Source organism: Trachemys scripta, chromosome 2 (assembly GCF_013100865.1).
Source record: "Trachemys scripta elegans isolate TJP31775 chromosome 2, CAS_Tse_1.0, whole genome shotgun sequence".
Taxonomy (NCBI): domain Eukaryota; kingdom Metazoa; phylum Chordata; order Testudines; family Emydidae; genus Trachemys; species Trachemys scripta.
In genome coordinates this window covers 74,548,047-74,568,754 of record NC_048299.1, presented here as the reverse complement: position 1 = coordinate 74,568,754, position 20,708 = coordinate 74,548,047, and the positions used below count along the sequence as shown (strand labels likewise).

The 20,708-nt window shown below is 45.4% G+C and overlaps 1 protein-coding gene across 6 annotated transcripts in view; it reads right to left on the bottom strand.

Annotated features, from left to right (window-relative positions):
* Nucleotides 1-20,708, bottom strand: part of NOD1 (nucleotide binding oligomerization domain containing 1) — a 57,311-nt gene that overhangs the window by 28,970 nt on the left and 7,633 nt on the right. For 5 of the 6 annotated variants that reach the window (XR_004644485.1, XM_034760885.1, XM_034760886.1 and 2 more), the window contains exon 2: nt 2,165-2,502. Coding sequence is in view for 5 of the 6 variants with exons in the window: in XM_034760885.1 (XP_034616776.1) it covers nt 2,165-2,380 (216 nt within the window). In the remaining variant the exon portion in view is untranslated. Of the gene's footprint in view, nt 1-2,164; nt 2,503-19,410; nt 19,435-20,708 lie in introns of those variants that run through there. The other variant, XM_034760884.1, reaches the window with a different exon arrangement.

The following is a 20,708-nucleotide window of genomic DNA, read 5'->3' as shown; positions in this document are numbered from 1 at the left end:
CCATCTCGCTGGCGGACCGAGATGGTTTGTTTACCTCAAGTGTCCGCAGGCATGGAGGTAAACCTAAGTAAACAAAGTGTTCTGGCATGCCAGCCGCTTACCCTGACGGGCCGGGATAGCAAGTGGTGGGGAAATTTTTTTTGGGGGGGGGGGGGGGGGGGGGAGGGGGAGCCGCTGGGGGTCAGGGGAGTAACCCCTGTGATTACCCCCCCACACTCTCCCCATCCCATCTCTTCCCATCCCATCTCTTCCCACCTTATCTGGGGAGGATGTCTCTGGCCTGGCTGGAGCTGCTCCGGCAGGCTGGGCAGCGCAGCCACAGCCTGCTCCGGTGGGCCAGACCGGGCAGCGCGGCCGCAGCACGTTCCAGAGGGCTGGGCCGGGTGGCACAGCCCAGTGTGCTCCGGCAGCGTGGCCACAGCCTGCTCTGGGGGGCGGGGCCGAGCAGCACGGCTGCAGCCTGCCAGCCCCGGAGCTGCAGCTGCTTCGGAGGCTGGGGGGAGAGCAGCGTGGCCAGAAGCAGAGAGACAATCCACCTCCCACTAACGTCAGTAGAAAGGCTACCATTGACTTCAATGGGAGTTCGTTCAAACCCTAAATGAATACTGGGTCCTGATGGTAAAATGAACAAAATCAGAGTTGGACCAACACTGAGTGCTTCTGAAAGTCCCATCCCACAGGGATTGCTTTGTAGTTTGACAATCAAATCCTCAGTTTGTTGGTAACCAGGTAGTCTGTCTGCTCCAACCCCACACCCATGCTGTTCACTGCCCAAATACATCAATGATTTTCAACCCTATATAATGGTCTTGATACATTCATTTATTTTCCATGTCAATCCAGTGCTTATCAAAGGAGCTGGACTGGCAGCCTTGCTGGTTCTCTGGTTATCCACAGAGCAAAGGTAGCAACTGTGTAAACTTCTTTAGATTGCCTCAGCAATGACCCTCCTCATTGGCAGGGTCACTTCTAGGTGTGAGAGAATTGTTCAGTCACCCTACCCATTCAATAGCCTCTGTGCTGAGCCTACCCACTAGACTGCCAACTAGTGGCAGTGATACTTGAGATGGGAACTCAGCCCAGTAGGAACTGGACAGATTATCAAACACAGTAGAAGTCTAAAAGATAGTTGAGCTAAAGTTACCAGATACACTTCAACTTGTGGGGTTTTACAGGCTAATAAAAAGTTCAAGCTGGCTAGTGAAATAAGAATATACAGTAACTCCTCACTTAAAGTCATCCTGGTTAACGTTGTTTCGTTGTTACATTGCTGATCAATTAGGGAACATGCTCGTTTAAAGTTGCGCAATGCTCCCTTCTAACGTCGTTTGACAGCCACCTGCTTTGTCTACTGCTTGCAGGAAGAGCAGCCCATTGCACCTCGCTGGTGGGGGCTTGGCACCAGGGTGGACCGGCAGCCCCCCTTTCAGCTCCCCACTCCCCTAAGTTCCCTGTGCTGCAACTGCCCAGCAGGCTAGCAACTGCAGCTGTCCCTTCCCCCACTACCATGTGCTGCTCCTGCCCTCTGCCTTGGAGCCGAACCCCGAGACGCCTGCTTGCTGTGCCGGGGTCTGGGGGGAGGGAAGGAAGAGGGGGGCTAATGTCAGGGTGTCCCCCTCCCCCCTGCTCCTGCACCCCGCTTACCCCATCTTCCATAGAGCAGGGGGGACACGCCAGGGCTCAGGACGGAGGGAGCTTGCAGTAGCTGTGGTCTCAGCAAGCTGATTTAATTAACAAGGCAGTGTACTTAAAGGGGAAATGCGCATATCTCCCTCATTACTGCTGCCTTGTAAAGTGAGAGAGTTAACCCTTGAGGGTTCAGCCAATTGCTAGTTCATCATTTAGCAGTAAGGGAGATATCCCACCCTCTGACTCCTCCACCTCAACCAAGCTTCACAATCGTCACTGTGTACCAGTATTAAATTGTTTGTTTAAAACTTATAGTGTGTGTGTGTGTGTGTGTGTGTGTGTGTGTGTGTGTGTGTGTGTGTGTGTGTGTGTGAGAGAGAGAGAGACTTTTGTCTGGTGGAAAAAAATTCCCTGAAACCTAACCCCCTCATTTACATTAATTCTTATGGGAAAATTAGATTCGCTTAACAATGTTTCGATTAAAGTCGCATTTTTCAGGAACATAACTACAAAGTTAAGTGAGGAGTTACTGTACCTTGTCGGCTTGAGTAGGAAACTGTGCAGCAATCTCTGCATCTTCAGTAGAGAAGTATTCATTCTTAATCAAGTTGTCAAACAAACACTGGGTGTTTCGGATTTTGCTGACTAAAAGTTCTCGATGTATTTTCAGCAAGTTAAGGAAGGGTGGAGGACTTGATCCGGAGGCTACTTGCTGGATAATCTCTGTGTTAGCACAAGACTGACCTTCCATTGTTAAGATAGCAAGAGGCTGCTCCTTCTAACATCATCTTTGAGCGACTAGAGATTTGCAGCGTGGAATCGTCATGGAGTTTAATTCAAGTGAAACAAAGATTGTTCTTCACACTATTGGACCTGTGCAGATAATAGTATAGAATATCTGTTAAAAGAACATTCAACTGTAGAGACTTACTCCTCAAATACCAATCAAACAAAACATTTCCAGTCTTTCAAGAATACAGTTGCTAATCTCATCTTCCAAAAACACTGGTTTCCTACTCCAGCACCTGAACTTACATTGCTCTTGGCAAAGGGTTACCTAATGGTCAAGGCTAACAAAAGCCTACACAGCATGCTATAATAAAGGGTGTAGTGTATTCTGCCTTGTGCTGCGCTTCTATCTGCTTTATTTGCTGTCCTTTGGTGTATGATAGAATATCTGATATTACCTTTTTATGCTTCAGTGGATAAGATAGGGCATCTGTCCAAAAGTCTTTGGGCAGGAAAAAAAGGAAACAAAGTGACATTGCATCATAAAGTATTAATTCTTACAGATCAGGTCAGTTCTCGTTTACTACAAAAAGTTAAGAATCTGTTTAAAATTTTGCCAACAGACAAGTCCTTGTGAACCTGTGACAGCTTCAGATACATTAAAAATGGGGGGAGTTGGCATCTGGGTAGATTTAGGAGGCAGCTTGGGGTGGGAAGATCACATTGTTGGATGTTTCTGCAAAAGCAAATCAGCAGTGAAATAATAATGTTGACAATTAAATTATCTCCTGTAGGTTTCAGAATTAACACCCAATTGAGATGCAAGAGGCAGGTCATGCCTCTTAGAACTATTGTTTCACAATGTGCTCAGATTCAGGGAAATATCACTGCATTGGTTTAGACTTGGTCCACTTTTTCAAAGTTACCTCTGTAACCAGACAGGCTAACAACACGTTTTGTTTTTTCCCCAAAAAACACAAGCGGTAGCTTAGATCCCGGATTACAATGTTATGATAAGGGGTGACTGAAGTAGCTGTGGAATCACAGAATACACACAAGATCCCACCTATAAGGATCAACAAAAACTGAGGACCTCTAATTGAGCACATCATCATCACAGCAAATCCCAAAGGGACAAAGCCCAGGAGTGGCGGAAACTTCCTAAAAGGGAGGGGAGCCCACCAGAGCTCAAACCCAGGGCCCTGCTCCCATGCCACCTCTTCCCCCCAAGACCTCACCCCCTGCTCACTTATTTCCCCCCCACCACCCGCCATTGCCCATCCTTACGGCTGGTAAAAAGTGGGAGGGCTTAGCCCCCCTCTTCTGGCGCCCTTGACATAGCCTCTTCCTATAGATCGAGCTGTCTCTAGCTAGGTTTTTAAGATGGTCTGGCTGCATATTCCAGTTTATGTCTGTTACTGGCAATCTTATCACTTCAATGAAGCATTTGGCTATCACATGATCGCTGGCTGTGAAGCAGCATTCCTTGGTGCACATGCTTTGTAATTCATTGGTCTGCCATCCTAATAATACCTCCATACCAAGAAAGCTGCCAAAACCAAACCAGTCCTGGAGGAGGCTGATCATCTGATTTTAATTCTCGTCCCTTTCTCATCCCCTCCCACCTTTTCCTCATAGCTTTCTATCCCTTCCCCATCTACCAGCCCAGTTCCATATGACACCAACTGGAAGATGAGAGAAGCAAGAGAGAGAAAACCCATACATGTATATGTCCATCTCCCAACATGGACCATATTCTGTATGGAAGTGGGTACATGCAGAAATTATGCAGCATCTCTCATCTCCTGAGCCCTTTCCTTTTCCTTTAAAAAAAGGAAACAACAGCTTTTCTCCTTTCTGTATTTCTTCTCCCCTTTCTATTTTAAACAGTGCACCTTTTCTCTAGAATGGTTACTCATTATAGATTTCCTTTTCTTTAAAAGAAGGTCACTTATGCCTGAAAATGTTCTACCTATTATTGTTACAAGCAGCACTTAAATTTATTAGACCTGAAAGAGATTAAAGAAAAATACATCGCTCCCTGTTTTGTTTTACGCATGTGACAGCACTTGTGTATACGCACTCAGGCCTTGGCTACACTTGTGAGTTACAGCGCTGTAAAGCCACCCCCAGCGCTGTAACTCACTCCCCGTCCACACTGGCAAGGCATTTGCAACGCTGTATCTCCGTGGTTGCAGCGCTGCATGTACTCCACGTCCCAGAGAGGAATAGCGAGTATTGCGCTGCCGCTGCAGCGCTGCGGCGCCAGTGTGGCCGCCCAATGCGCTGTGAATGGCCTCCAGAAGTATTCGGCAGTATCCCACAATGCCTGTTCTAGCCACTCGGGTCATCAGTTCAAACTCTACTGCCCTGGCCTCAGGTAACCAACCATGTGACCCACCCTTCACATTCCCCGGGAATTTTAAAAATCCCCTTCCTGTTTGCTCAGCCTGGCGTGGTGTGGAGTGCTATCAGCGAATCTTTCCAGGTGACCATGCCTCCACGCGCCAAGCGAGCCCCAGCATGGAGCAATGGCGAGTTGCTGGACCTCATCAGTGTTTGGGGGGAGAAAGCTGTACAGTCCTAGCTGCGCTCCAGCCGTAGAAATTATGATACCTTCGGGAAGGTATCAAAGGACATGATGGAAAGGGGCCACGACCAGGACACCCTGAAGTGCAGGATTAGAGTGAAGGAGCTGTGGAGTGCCTACCGCACAGCCCGCGACGCAAACGGCCACTCGGGTGCTCCCCCCGCGACCTGCCGATTCTACAAAGAGCTGGATGCGATACTTGGGGTTAACCCCACCTCCACTCCGAGCACCACAATGGACACTTCAGAGCCGGTGGGGGGTGGGGCGGGGGGAGGAGGAGGAAAACGGGAGTGATGGTGGTAGGCTGGATGGAGACACCCCAGAATCCCTGGAGCCATGCAGCCAGGAGCTCTTCTCAAGCCAGGAGGAAGGTAGCCAGTCGCAGTGGCCGGTACTTGGTGGAGGACAAACAGAAGAGCAGGTTCCCAGTAAGCGTTTTTTTTTTTTTGGGGGGGGGGGGGGTTTTTTCGGTGCGGGCTCTTTGGGAGAGGGGGGTTAGGCATGCATGCCTCGATGCGGAATAGTGCATTGATGTGGTTTATCACGTCGCGGTAATCAGCCTCGGTAATCTCCTTGAATATCTCATCCAGAACGTGTGCAATGCGCTTGCGCAGGTTTATCGGGAGAGCCACCGTGGTCCTTGTCCCAGCCAGGCTAAACGTGTCCGCATCACTGTGCCGCGAGGGGACCATTGCTGCACACAGGCAAGCTGCATATGGGCCAGGGCGAAAGCCGCATTGCAGTAGAAGACCCTCCCTTGCTTCCTAGGTCACCCTCAGCAGTGAGATATCGTCCAGGACGAACTCCTGTGGAAAATGTTGGGACAGTGTTCAGTGTAGGTGCCCTCTGAAGCTGTTGGCTCTCCCCAAGGCACAGAAACCCAGAGGACAGTGCAGCCCTGAAACAATCAGTCCCCCTTACTCACCATTTTGAGGCTCCCGTGGGATGTGTGCGCTCTGATTCGGATGGGAAAATTATGCAATTGTGTAGACCCTGTATGTTTTCTACTCCTTAAGTGCGGGGGAAATCATTACTCTGTCTGGTATAAACAATGCTGCCTCTGTTAAATGTTGCATTTTGCCTATACAGCAGCATCAACCTCGGCCGTCCCTCTTATCGCCTGCTCAGAGGCTGCAAAGACTCAGGAAGAGACTGCGAAAAAGCAAAAGACGACATGCTGCAAGAAGTGATGCGGCAATCTATTAAAGAGAATGAGAAAGCACAGAACTGAAGGGAGAGAGAAAGCAGGATCCGCCAGGAAAACTCAGCGCAGAAGCAGCAAAGCACGGAGCACCGGCAGCAAAGCACGGATCGGCTCATAAGCATCCTGGAGCACCAAGCAGACGCTATCCGGGAGCTCGTAGCCATGCAGAAAGAGGAGCAGTACCGCAAACGCCACCTCCCCCCACTGCCCTTGTCCCAAAACTCTTTCCATTGTGCCCCACTGTCACCTCCAACCCACTTTCCCCAACTTCCCTGTTCTTCACGCCACCCGCTGCCTCCAACACCAGTATCTTCACCACCCAGCCCTGAAAACCACGACCCTTACCCTCTGCACTCAACCCCCATCACCATGCAGTATAGCTATCCTGAAATGCAGCACTCACTGCACAGCACACCAGACAGGACATATGCGAATCTGTGATTGTACCGTTCCCCACTCCACCCCCTCGTTTCTTTTTAATAAATAATTTTTTTTTCTTTTCAATAAATGGAGTTTTTGGCTTTGAAAACATTCTTTATTATTGCATAAATTAAAAGACTCCTTACCCCAGGAAATAAACAGGCACTGCAAGTTTGCTTGTCAGCTTAGCAAACACAGATTCCTAAAGATTGAAACTACTGCACTTCACTCCCGTGCAGGGCACCAGATATCATTGCTAGTTTTCAGCCTCAAATTGCTCCCTCAAGGCATCCCTAATCCTTGCAGCCCCGTGCTGGGCCCCTGTAATAGCCCTGCTCTCTGGCTGTGCTAATTCAGCCTCCAGGTGTTGAATCTCAGAGGTCCATGCCTGAGTGAAGCCTTCACCCTTCCCTTCACAAATATTATGGCGGGCACAGCACGCGGACATAACCGCGGGGATGCTGTTTTCGGCCAAGTCGATTAATGATTAGTGATTAATGGCCTTGCAAACTTGCATCAACATGATTCCAACGGTCGACTTTCCCACTCCAAACTGGTTTGCGACCGACCGGTAGCTGTCCAGATTGCAATAGCCACCCGCTTCTCCACTGGCAGGGTAGCTCTCAATCTCGTGTCCTTGCGCCGCAGGGTGGGGGCGAGCTCCTCACACAGTCTCATGAAAGTGGCTTTTCTCATCCGAAAGTTCTGCAGCCATTGCTCATCATCCCAGACTTCCATGACGATGTGATCCCAGCACTCGGTGCTTGTTTCCCGAGCCCAAAAGTGGTGTTCCACGGTGCTGAGCATGTCCGTGAATGCCACAAGCAATTTTGTGTCGTACGCGTTACGCGGCTCAATAGCATCGTTGGACTCCTTACTCTCACTGTCACTTTGGATCTTAAGGGATAGTTTGACAGCCAAACGTGACGTGCTGGCGAGATAAGTCAGCATACGCCTCAGCAGTTCGGGCTCCATTTCCTGCAGACAGATCGCGCTGCACAGAAACCGTTGAAAGTCGGCGCCAAAGGTGGACGGAAACAAAGGGATTTCTGGGATGCGAAGCGATGCATCGTGGGGCGTTGGGACAGGACCCAGAATGCCCCGCACCCACGCCCACAACCCACGGCACCAGAATGGGAAGAGGTGCTCTGTGGGATAGCTGCCCATAATGTACCGCTCCCAATAGCGCTGCAGTTGTCGCAAATATGGCCACGACAGTGCGCTGGGCAGCTGTCAGTGTGGACAGACTGCAGCGCTTTCCCTACTCAGCTGCACGAAGTCAGGTTTAACTCACAGCGCTGTACATCTGCAAGTGTAGCCAAGGCCTTAGTTGATACGTTTCCCTGAGCGTTTGTGTGATTCTTTCTTGGAAACAGGAAAAGAAAAAAAAAACAGACAACCCACAATAGGAAAATATGGTTCCATTGTAAGCTCTTTAGAGCAAGGATTGTCTTTTTGATCTGCGTTTGTACAGCCTAGCACAATGGGTTCCTTGGTTCATGCCTAGGGCTCCAAGGCACTACAGCAATACAAATAAAATAATAATAATAATACAATATGACAACAAAAATGATCTAGGGATTCAGGGGTGGGTATAGTACCTTAGAAGAGTTACAGATGTTTGTACTGACCATATTTTATGATGACAGTGTCTCTTTAAAGAAAGCTATCAAAAGCTTTAGAATGAAGTGGTGTTTGAAAAATAGTTTAGTCATCAAGGTTCATATTTTTACACAATGAGATTCTTCTGACACAGAGAAATGGCAACATGGTTTCCAGGAAGCCAAGTGAGTCAGGAACCAGCCAGCCCAGCTGCATGAGTAACACGGATGGTGTAATGAAGTCGGATTTATCTAATAGACACAGATCACTTGTGGCGGAAAATGTTAGTCAGACTGTTTAGGTGTCATTACATTCAGTTAAAGGAATGTGCAACATTTAGAACTTGTCTAGGCTAGGGATTAGCCCCAGTTTTAGCCATTGATGACCAATCACTACTGCAGCTGCACTTGTGCAAAGCAGTACTGTCCCATTCTCAGGTGGTGTAAATTGGTGAGGTAGATATTGGGGGACTGTGGACCTATGCAAATTTACATCAGTTGTGAATCTGGCTCTTAGTGTAGATAGGCAAAGTCACTACAAACTGCACTAGTGTGAATCACAGCTTATCCAAGTTTCAAGCAGGGGTAAGCTGCATTGGTGCATATTGCAGCTTCTAGTGTAGATATGTAAAGGGCTGAGAGTCTGCACTGGTTGCTACGGATGAAATACCCAGTGTGGATAAGGCCTTATTTATATCTGGAAAGGGAAAGAGGGTGAGAAGGGTGTGGAAAGCTTTTCTGCATTGTAATTGCCTTGGGGAATCATATACACTTTGAAGCAGCTACACTGGCTTTCTTGCAGAGAAAGAAGGGAGATATTTTCTACTGTTACTACAATTAGAAATTTAAAAGTGTTCACAAAAATCTCACTGGAAGTGCTGCGTCAAGGTTTCACCCAACATTTTCCACAAGTAACAGTAATTAATTACAATCCAGTTTTATCAATTCTCTGACGGATACAATAGCTGGTATTTGATAACCAAAAAATGCAATTACGTAGTCACAGCTCTTGTTTAAAGAAGAGCTATGTTTAAGCCTCACAGCCATACATGTTGATAGAGGAAATGTCACTAGCTTATCCAGATGAAAAGGGCCTCTGATCCCCATTATTGTAAGACAACAAGGACATATAACATTAATGCATGGAGGTTGGCTGATTTAATGCATGCTATGATGTACAGTTCTGACTTTCCCAGAAGCCACATTGGCTACAGCAATGAGACCAAGATTTGTATTTTTTAACTGGCCTTTTCTTAGCACAACAATTCTCTCATCTATGTTAGTGATCATATTGTATCTCCAGCTAACCATGGATGGGTCAATGGATTAGCCAGTGCCTGCACAAATTTCAAATCGATAGCTTCATTATTTGGCTGATTATGTGCATACTCTTCTCACAAAGATTTAGGTGGGTCTGATGCTGAATAATATTAATTTATGGAATATGAATTATGACTCCTTCCAGGCCTAGTTAGCCATATAAACATTCTATGAATCTGACAATTGGATGTAACTTGTTGCTGAAGGAATCAGGAGCAGTACTGACAACCCCAAAGGTTAAAAAAAATCAGACCCCAAAACATCATGAGATTGGCCCTAGAATCATGAGGCATTTTAAAAAGAGGTTATGCTGGGTGCTTTGAACGTTGCCTGCCGCCCCGCAGCACATGCGCTACAACTAGTGCTGCCCACTCTCCCAAGTTATTTGAGTAATGTGATTTTGGGTCCCACTGCAGCTCTCTCACCTCCACATCTGCTCATTTCCCTGCTCAGCAACAAATTCTGCCCTCAATCCCCAAATTAATCCTGTGCCCACAACTGCCCCGAGCTCCTACGTCAGTTCTGGCCCTCCATCCCCACCTGCAACTGCTGGGGTTCTTCAACCCCTCTCTCAGGCCTGTGGTGCCTGCAACTGGTTTCCCTTCTCCTCCTTTCCAGGCTGGGTGCTGCAAGGAGGAAGAGGGGAGGTGTGGGACTGAGAAGAGCCATCCCAATATTCACAGGAGGTGGGGGAGGTTGAGTTTCCCTGACTAATGAACAAATTATGAGAGTTGGCAGCACTGATTAGTCCTGATGTGTCCAGTGGTGAGGCTAACCTAGGGTTACCATACGTCCAGATTTTCCCAGACACGTCCGGCTTTTTGGTCCTCAAATCCCCCTCCGGGAGGAAATTCCAAAAAGCCAGACATGTCCGGGAAAACAGGGAGGGAGGGGACGTGGGGCTTGGGTCTGGGCTGGAGCCGCTGGGGACGGAGTTGCAGGCGCCGGCCGTGTTCGGCCAGGGCCGGTGCCAGTGCCGGGCCGGAGCCGCTCGGTCGGAACCAGGCCGGAGCCGAGCCGGGCAGGAGCCTCTGGGACCGGGGCCGGGAGTGCCCGACCCGCTGGGGCCGGCGGTGCTCGGCCGGAACCAGAACCAGGGCTGGCGGTGCTCGGCCAGGGCCGGTGCCGGGCCGGAGCCGCCGGCCGGTGGTGCTCAGCCAGGGCCGGAGCCGCCTGGCCGGAACCAGGGCCCAAGCCGAGCTGGGCCGGAGCCGCCAGGGCCAGGGCGGGCCGGAGCCGCTCGGCCGGAACCAGAACCAGGGCTGGCGGTGCTCGGCCAGGACCAGTGCCGCCGGCCGGTGGTGCTCAGCCAGGGCCGGAGCCGCTCGGCCGGAACCAGGGCCCGAGCCGAGCTGGGCCGGAGCCGCCGGGGCCAGGGCGGGCCGGAGCCGCTCGGCTGGAACCAGGGCCTGAGCAGAGCCGGGCAGGAGATGCCGGGGGCCAGAGCCCTTTGGCCGGGGGGGGGCCGGACTGGGCTGTGCCTCCTAGTGCCCTGCCACCGCCCCAGCCCCAGCTTACCTGCTGCCTCCCTGTTTCAGGCTTCCCGCGAACATTTGATTCGCGGGAAGCAGGGGAGACGGAGGGGGAGGAGCAGGGGGCGGAGCGTTCAGGGGAGGGGGTGGCGTTGGGGTGGGGACTTTGGGGAAGGGGCGGGAAGGGGCAGAGTTGGGGCGGGGCCGGGGCCCCGTGGAGTGTCCTCCTTTTTTTAAATTAAGATATGGTAACCCTAGCTAACCCTGAAAGAATGCAGGTGCTGGGTTTTCTGGAAAGCAGGTATCAGTCTAATTAAACAGTAAAAATGAGTGTCTTCAACTACCACAATAAACTGGTCAAATGTCACATCAGGATAAGGTTTAGAAAAACACCGTAACTGATTGCTTCTTGGAAAAGCTAATAAGTATTGCAGAGCATTGTATTAGCGTGTAATGAACCTTCCAGTCCTATTCGTAAACTAAAGCAGCTACATAATCTTACTAAACGAGACCATATAACATTACTCTAAAACAGAACCCTCAAGATGTGATAACACTGCTCTACAGCCAAAATGCTTCTGAAATAAATATAGTCAAACTTTACTAATTCTGGGTCACTGAGAACAAAAATGATGCTTAAAATTGTTGATTGGCTCTGGTTTTCAAGATATGCTATTTGGTCAGTATATACGACCCTTGACTTGGGAATGGCAGAGGATAAGTGAGTTATAAAGGGAAGGGATCTCAATTTAAACCAGAAATGACTAAAATAAATCTTTGACTGGATCTATGAATAAATTTATGACTGGGTTTGGACAGTACTTGCTTTTTAGGCAAAACAATGAATGATGCAATCTGAAGCTGGTATTGTGTCATCCATGATATGAATTGCATCATTTTATTCCTAGAAGTCATGGATGATGCAATCATAACAAAGCTTACATCACTCTGCTGAACAAATTGCCCTATATCAGCTCTAGAAATCATACAGTGTCGTGCTCTCTTATTTGTCAGTGTTTGATTTTGCAAAGGGACACATTTCTGTTTAGCCAAAGTGAGCAGAGATGCCTCGTACTTGTGTGAACAGTGCAGATAACTTCTGCTATGTTTGTTGTGAAGTGACTTTTGCATCACAAAAGCGCAGTATAACTACTATGGTTAAGAAAGCCCATCAACTTTATTTTGGCTGCAAAATTGGAGCTCAGGACAAGAGGTGGGCCCCACACATATGCTGCAACACTTGTGCAACAAATCTTCGCCAGTGGTTGAACAGGAAAAGGAAATCTACGCCTTTTGCAGAGCCAATGATTTGGAGAGAGCCAACAGATCATACTAGCAATTGTTACTTCTGCATGGTGCCTCCAGTTGGGAAAGGTGTGTCAAAGAAGAAAAAGTGGACTGTGCATTATCCAAACTTTCCATCAGCTATACGCCCAGTACCCCACGGAGAAGGACTGCCGGTTCCTGATGCACCAGAATCACTCTCACTTGAGTCAGACGAGGAAGAGGAAGAGGATGAAACTTCTGGTCCTGAACCATCAATGTCACAGGACCCACATTTTCTCCCATCCTCCTCTTCTGAACCACACCTCATAACACAAGGTGAACTGAATGACCTTGTCAGGGATTTGGAACTACCCAAGAGTAAGGCAGAGCTGTTGGGCTCCAGACTACAGCAGTGGAATCTCCTGGCAGGTGATGTTAGGGTTTCCATGTTCCGTGACCGTCAAAAGGATCTTGTCCCATTCTTCTTCATGGAAGGTGATCTTGTAGCCTGCAACAACATTGATGGTGTGATGGCAGCCCTCAACATCGTTCACGATCCAGATGAGTGGAGACTGTTCATTGATTCATCGAAGACGAGTCTTAAAACTATTTTACTGCATAATGGCAATGTTTTGCCATCAATTCCAGTTGGTCATGCAGTCCATATGAAGGAAACTTATGACAACATGAAACAACTGCGAATGGGATAGTCGTGCAAGAGATTCCCACTACATCAAGAAAGACTGGCCACTCCGACAGTCATTGGAGCCTGGGAGGAAAAGTGTTCAGCATCCACCACTTGTTGAATCAGGGAAGATTTTGTTACCACCCTTACACATCAAGCTGGGTCTGATGAAGAACTCTGTCAAGGCCATTGACAAAACACAAGCAGCTTTCAAGTACCTCCGTGGAAAATTTCCAAGGTTAAGTGAAGCTAAGATAAAGGAAGGTGTCTTTGTTGATCCTCAGATTCGTGAATGTCTTCGAGATGATGCATTTGACCATGCACTGCGTGGCAAGGAAAAGACGGCATGGAAAGCCTTCCAGTTAGTGGCAATAAATTTTCTCGGAAACAACAAGGCAGACAACTTGTTGGAAAACCTCCTCAAGGCATACAAAAGCCTTGGTTGCAACATGTCACTAAAGATACATTTTTTGCACTCTCATCTAGATTTTTTTCCACCGAACTGCGGAACAGTGAGCGACGAGCACGGCGAGCGATTTCACCAAGACACTGCAACAATGGAGAAACGCTATCAGGGCAAATGGAGCCCATCAATGCTTGCAGACTATTGCTGGACAGTGACAAGAGATGCTCCATTTAATGAATACAAGAGACAAGCCAAGAAGCGCCGAGTAGACACTGAATAGGACTAAACTATGTACATAATAGTTTTTTGCCTTTTGTTTCATAATAAATTTTATTTATATAACTCTTTTGCTGATTTTTAAAAAGTGTTACATAAACAGGACAGGTGAAATATTATCATGTAAAGCAACATAACCACATGAAAAGACCTAGGTTTACAATTTATGATTAAAACTCTACTATCTACACAATATACATAGACATAAAATGTAAAAACTTAAATATCTTAGAAACAGTAGCCAATCAGTTGTTTTAATTGTCATATTTGAATTCAGCACATCAAAATACATAATAAATAGCACATTTTATCTCTGAAGCAGATGACTTCTCAAAAATTGTAGACCAGTGTAATGCCCCAAAAGCCCCAATCAGGATTGGAAACCCACTGTGGCAGTTGTTATACACATATTGTCACTGTTCAGAAGAGCCTGCAACTAGAAACTAGGTAGTACAATTCTTGCTAACCTAATCTTCTTTATTCACTCATTGCTTAAACCCCAAGGCCAGTATGGTGACATCATCATACCTATACACTTGTCTGCAAGTCCATGGGCTGTTTGTATAGAAGGAACAGTATCTGATACAGTTGATCTACCATTATGTCTTTTGAGACGTGTCTTACTTTGTCTTGTATTGTGTGTTTGTCATTACAAGCTTGCAATATTTGCTTTATTATTATTCAATTTTACATGCACAGACTACTTTTAAAGGTGATGTGTGAACCTTTTTACAAATTAGAAATAGGTGCTGAAAGAATCCACTTGCTAAGCTCAGAGGTGCATCCATCTCAGCCACTCCAGTTGCTGGCTCCAGACCCAATGCAATTATCCAGCATGTGGAATTCTGCTGGAAAAGTTTGGGGGTACAAGGCAATGGCAGGTATTTTAGTATATTAAATAGCTTTTGAAAAATTTTGGAGTCAAGAAATGTTTTATTTAACTGACGTAGCATTTGTGACAGGGTTAATGAATACAAACAATCCTCACATGACCTCTGAACCTAGGGACTGTTTTATGACCAGTAGTGGCTATTTTAGGATCCATCCATCCTAAGACATCACTCAGTTGATATGCAAGTGGAACTCCTCCTATAGCAACCTTAGCACAACAGCCTGCAAGTACAGCTAATGTGTGTTTCTCTGAGAAGGAGATAGAACATATCAGCATGGGGTAGCTAAAACAGAGATACCTATATACATAGATCTGAGTGGCCTAAACACCCAGAAAGGAAGAGGTAGAATTGTCAACCAAGACAAGGAGCAGGATTTTAACAAGGATGGAGAAGAAAGGGTGGATTTTAGAACTGTTACTGGACTTAAACTTTTCACTCGCTTACAGTATCCCAAATCCACAAACTCGGGTAATGAACTGACAGAGGAGCAAGGGTATGGGTAAAAAATACTGTACGTTTGATTTCAGACATACAGAGCTTGAGGTGGGATAGAAACATCTGAAAGAAGATAACTAGAGACAGACGGAGATGTGGGACTGCACAGATTACCAAAAAGATGGAGCTGGAGAGAGAGATTTGAGAGCCTGGGGTGTAGATATGATAGTTGAATCAAGTGGTCTCAAAGAAGATCACCCAAAGTGAGAAAGCCAAAGACTGAGCCCTGGGGGACTCTGTCAGTGAAGGGAATGAGAGCAGAAAAGCTTATGAAGAAAGGCTGAAGGAGCATTAAGCATGCTTAGCCTCATAACCATGGAACAGCTGTGAGGATTGTGGAGGAGGGGAAGATGGAGTAACTGACTGCATAGGCTGTTAGTTTGAGGACAGCAGTTTCAGTGGATTGAACACGGCGAAGGCCAGAATGCATGAGCTCAAAGAACTGGAGGAGGAGCGATCAAGGGAGAAGACTGCTCATCCATGGAGTTTAAAACCAAAGGAGAGAAGGGAATTAGAGCAATAGGCAGGTGGAAAGGATCTGTAGGACAGGGGAAACAATAGCAACACTGGAAACAGAGGGAAAGAGCATGAATTGCTGGAAATAATGGAAGATGGGAGGGGACTGGGGCGAGAGAGAAGTGAAAGGGGGACATAGGTCAAGACTTGCCATAGTAAGTGGATACAATATACTTAGCACTTACACCAAGTTGCTATATAATCACTGAGTTGGAGTCACACAAGGATGAGTAAGATGATGCCATTTTGATGTAGTCAGTCTGCTGATTACAACAGCTCTTTAAAATGGTCATCTTTGTGCAGCCAAAAAATATTGGCTCTGCTTTCTACTGTTCACATCCTCTTTTTGCTCAAAGTGTTTCCCGCAAATCTCATCACAACTGCTGCTCATGCCTGCCATTCCCTCGCCTGGTGATGCAAGAAGCTCACCTAATCTGGTAGTGAAGAATATTGTGGTTCATTGATACTGTAAATACTTATTGCCAAAGGATCTTATTGGAGCCTCTTAACTTACAACAGGGAAAGAGGTGAAGGCCTGCAGTAAGAGCATGAAAAGTATTTAATCCATTAAGTTTGGTTTCTGATTAAACTGGCTATTCACAGGCAGAGAGTATACAAGATGGGGAAGCAAAATCAGTCTGAAGAGCAGGTTTTCCCTTGGTCACTTGTTTTTAAAGTAAAGGAAAAGCTAATTTAAAACTAATGGTTTCTCTTTAAAGAATTAAACCAAATGAAAAATCCAATCCATATTAGTTCTGTTCTGATTGTCCAAAACAAACCATTCCTACTGACTCTGAAAATAACAACTATGACACATCACTAGCTGAACTAGTTGCTAGGAGTCAGAAAGCTTATTTATCTTAGGCTTTTCCATAGCACCCTTCATGATAGTATCTAAGGCCTTAATTCAGGAAAGCATGCCTAATTAGGACATTAAGTTAAGCACATGTTTAAAAAGTAAGGTTATGGGACGAGCACATGCTTAAAGATAAATTTAGAAATGAGGTGTAAATTTTTTAAAATGGCACATGGCAAATTTATAGTATATGATCTTTCTTAATGTAAACATACTGTACTCTTGATTTCCAGACTGCATACCTGTAACCAGTCTATAAATCACTGGCATTCCATACACAGATGTATTTGAGTGATTAGATGTTCTGATAATTACATACAGGGACTGATTCCTCACTCCTAGCATAGGCAAAACTCCTGTGCAAGTCAATGGGGCTTTTGGTTTAGTTAGGCATACAGGATTGGGCCCATAGTATGTTTATACCATAATTTCATAGTGTAACACTGACAAGCGAACATAGTGCATGAAGTACGTATTTCAGTTTACATATATCGCTTTGTTTTTTTCTTTAAAACCAAGTAAACAGCAGCAAAAAATCTATTAATGAATCACTATGGTTGTGTTTAAATTATGAAGAGCAGGGTGGATTAAAAAAATGTTTTTTTAATTTAAAATCGGATTTTTTTGATAAAATGCTTTTTGAGGAAAAACCTATCTAAAGATAGTTTTAATTAAGATATATCTTTGATATATGTCTCATCATGGAATAGAGATTATAACTTCTAATTCTATAGTATGAGACAATATATTCATGTAATGTTTAAGAAAAGTTTTGTAGATGAGTTCCAATAGTTCATGGATTAGGGACCCAATCTTATGAGGTTCCAGGGGCTTCTGTATAGATTATTTAAATTAATCTCTCTCTCTACCCAATGGGACTCAGTGCTCAGTCTAGAAGATACCATCAGAGATGCTTAGTTTTACAGTTCTCAAACTGTGGATTTATGTCTCCAGAGATAACATGCTTGTTAACAGCAAAAATGTTTTTAAATAAATATTTTGAGGTGAGAAATAACAGACCTCAACCCTATTGTCCCTCTGCAAATTTATGTATACAGAGTGAATCCCTTACTCTCTTTGAAAAGTTTCAAAAAGTTCAATGAATAGAAGATTGTTGGGGGCGGAATAGATCTGGACAAGGAGAAGAAGTCTGGAGATAAATGTGAGAAGGGAGGGACAGGCAGTAGAAACAAAAGTGAAATTGTTTGAGCAGCATATTACAGAATGCACTTTTATGTAGAAATCCTTGATTAAATCGAGCCTTCCTGACTAGTGATTTAAATCAAATCCACCCTGATGAAGAGTCAAACTGTTCATGTAATTATAGTTCCCCACAGCAAATAAAGCTCTGCCTTCCTGCACAGCTACATTTAGGCCCGGGGTAGGCAACCTATGGCATGCGTGCCAAAGGCGGCATGCGAGCTGATTTTCAGTGGCACTCACACTGCCTGGGTCCTCGCCACTGGTCCGGGGGGCTCTGCATTTTAATTTAATTTTAAATGAAGCTTCTTAAACTTTACATACAACAATAGTTTAGTTATATATTATAGACTTATAGAAAGAGACTTTCTAAAAATGTTAAAATATATTACTGGCACGCAAAACCTTAAATTAGAGTGAATAAAGGAAAACTCAGCACACCACTTCTGAAAGGTTGCCGACTCCTGATTTAGGCATACTTTAACAGCATTTAGATTGTCTTTTGTATTCAGAATATTCACTACTACTTAAGAGGCAAGGGGAATGAGAAATGGTGTATAATGTATGTGTGCTTTCTCTTACATCTTCCCCAAAGAAATAAGATGTATCTGGCAGTGAAAAAAGAAGTAACGTTCAACAACATGGACTTTTACTCAATCCACCAAATGCTTCCCTTCAGAATTATATAGTATGTATATATACACATATTCCAGATATCAAAAGCACTTTCCAGATCTAAATGCATGGGAAGAGAAGAGAGAGTATCACCTCCCTTAATACTTCAAAGCCCCACCAACACACGAGAACCCTGGATTATTCTCAAATCTGTTTTACAACAGCCCAATGTACAATACTATCTTTAGTGCTCATATAGCATTTTCCATCCATAGATCTAAATGCACTTTTTGAAGATGGACAAGCATCATTACCCCCGCATTTTACAGACGGGGAACTGAGGCACAGAGAGGTAAAGTAATTGCCCATGGTCACACAGCAAGACAGAAGCAGAGCCAGGAATAACGCTCAGATCTCAGAACCCTAAGCACTTAGGCCCTGATCCAGGAAAGCACTTAAGTACTTGCATAAATTCCTCCCTATTCAGCACAACACGTTAATGGCTCTTGTCCACTATTGAGGATTAAGTCTATGGAGAATTTTAAAACTTATTTTTTAATTACCCCAATGCCAAGAAAGACAGACAGAAAAAGCGGCAGCATTTGCAGATACTTTTAACAAGCGAAAGCCACTCTTTTCCACACTGACAATTCACACAAAAGATCCACACAGAATTTTACTACACTCCATTGTCTTAAAACAAAAAACAAAACAAAAAATCTACAGTGTATAGCATGAGCCATTTCAGCATAAAGGTAATATTTTCCAGAACCCGAACACAGGTGCTTATGAAAGTGCCTCCTCCAACATAACTATACTGGTGCTTGGCAGTGCTATAATGAAGCTGATCATTAAAAAAACCTCACAGCACAATCATTACATGCTAACGGGTTAGAATTTCTGTCCACTTCCCCACCAGAGTATTAGAACTGTCTGACATAAGGAGAGAGGGATTTCCTAGATATAATACAGTTATAATCCAATCTTGCAAAATTCCTACAGAAATACTCTAATCTGACTAAAATTCAGGATCCCAATGAAACGGCTTGCCTTGGTGATATGAGTTTATATTTATTTTTGTCTCCCCCTAAAACAGTGGTTCTCAACCTTTTTGGGCTTAGGAGCCATTTGTAAATATTTATGGCCTATCGTTACCCAGTAAAGTCTGGAGGTGGAGGCCCTTGGTTTCGGTCAGATCCTGCCCCCCGCCCTGGGGGCGGTCCTGCCTGGCACTCACCCCACAGTGGTGGCTCCTGCAGCTCCTGTGCTGTGAGGCTGACTGGGCTTGGCTCTCTGCTCCAGATGTTGCAACCTCTGGGGTTGCAGTGGGGCTTGGGTTTGGCCCTGCCCCCCTGACTGGACCAAATTTGTGTGAGTGGAGTTGTGACCCTGCTCATGGGCTTACAAAGCCACTCACTCAAATTTGGCATACTTGGACTCCCGACATCATGATAGCTGGGCCAAACCTGATTGGCGCTGGGACCCCAGAGGCTGCAGTGCCTGGGGCAGGAAGTCCCTCCTGTGGCTTCAGTGGAGTTATTTTGGCTACACTCCAGTGTAACAGAGCAGCATCTGACCTTGGGGTTTTTTCCTCTCTCCTTTAAAATCAGAGTAAGTTCTCTCTCTCCTTCTAAAAACAGAGCTGGTATTACACTACTTATAATAATGTTTGATCAGTAGTGACTGACGAATAGTATAGTTAAAATTGCAACACAGTTTCCCGGTTTCATACACTCATCATTTTCTTTTGGAATGAAATGTTTAGGGCTGTCAAATGATTTAAAAAATTAATCACAATTAATTGTGAGATTAAAAAAATAATCACGATTAATCGCAGTTTTAATCACACAAATAATAGAATACCGTTTATTTAAATATTTTTGGATATCTTCTAGATTTTCAAATTTGTTATTTAAATAACAACACAGAATACAAAGTTGACAGCGCTCACTTTATATTATTTTTTATTACAAATACTTGCACTGTAAAAAAGATAAACAAAAGAAATTGTATTTTTCAATTCACCTCATACAAGTACTGCAGTACAATCTCTTCATTGTGAAAGTGCAACTTACAAATGTAGAATTTTTTTTTTTTACATGACTGTGCTCAAAAACAAAACAATATAAAACTTTAGAGCCTACAAGTCCACTGTGTCCTACATCTTGTTCAGTCAATCGCTAAGACAAACAAGTTTGTTCACATTTACAGGAGATAATGTTGCCCATTTCTTAGGCCTGGTCTACACTAGGCGTTTATGTCGAAGTTAGCGCCGTTACATCGAATTAACCCTGCACCCGTCCACACCGCGAAGGTATTTAGTTCGACATAGAGGTCTCTTTAATTCGACTTCTGTACTCCTCCCCGACGAGGGGAGTAGCGCTAAATTCGACATGGCCATGTCGAATTAGGCTAGGTGTGGATGGAAATCGACGCTAATAGCTCCAGGAGCTATCCCACAGTGCACCACTCTGTTGACGCTCTGGACAGCAGTAAGAGCTCGGATGTTCTGAACTGCCACACAGGAAAAGCCCC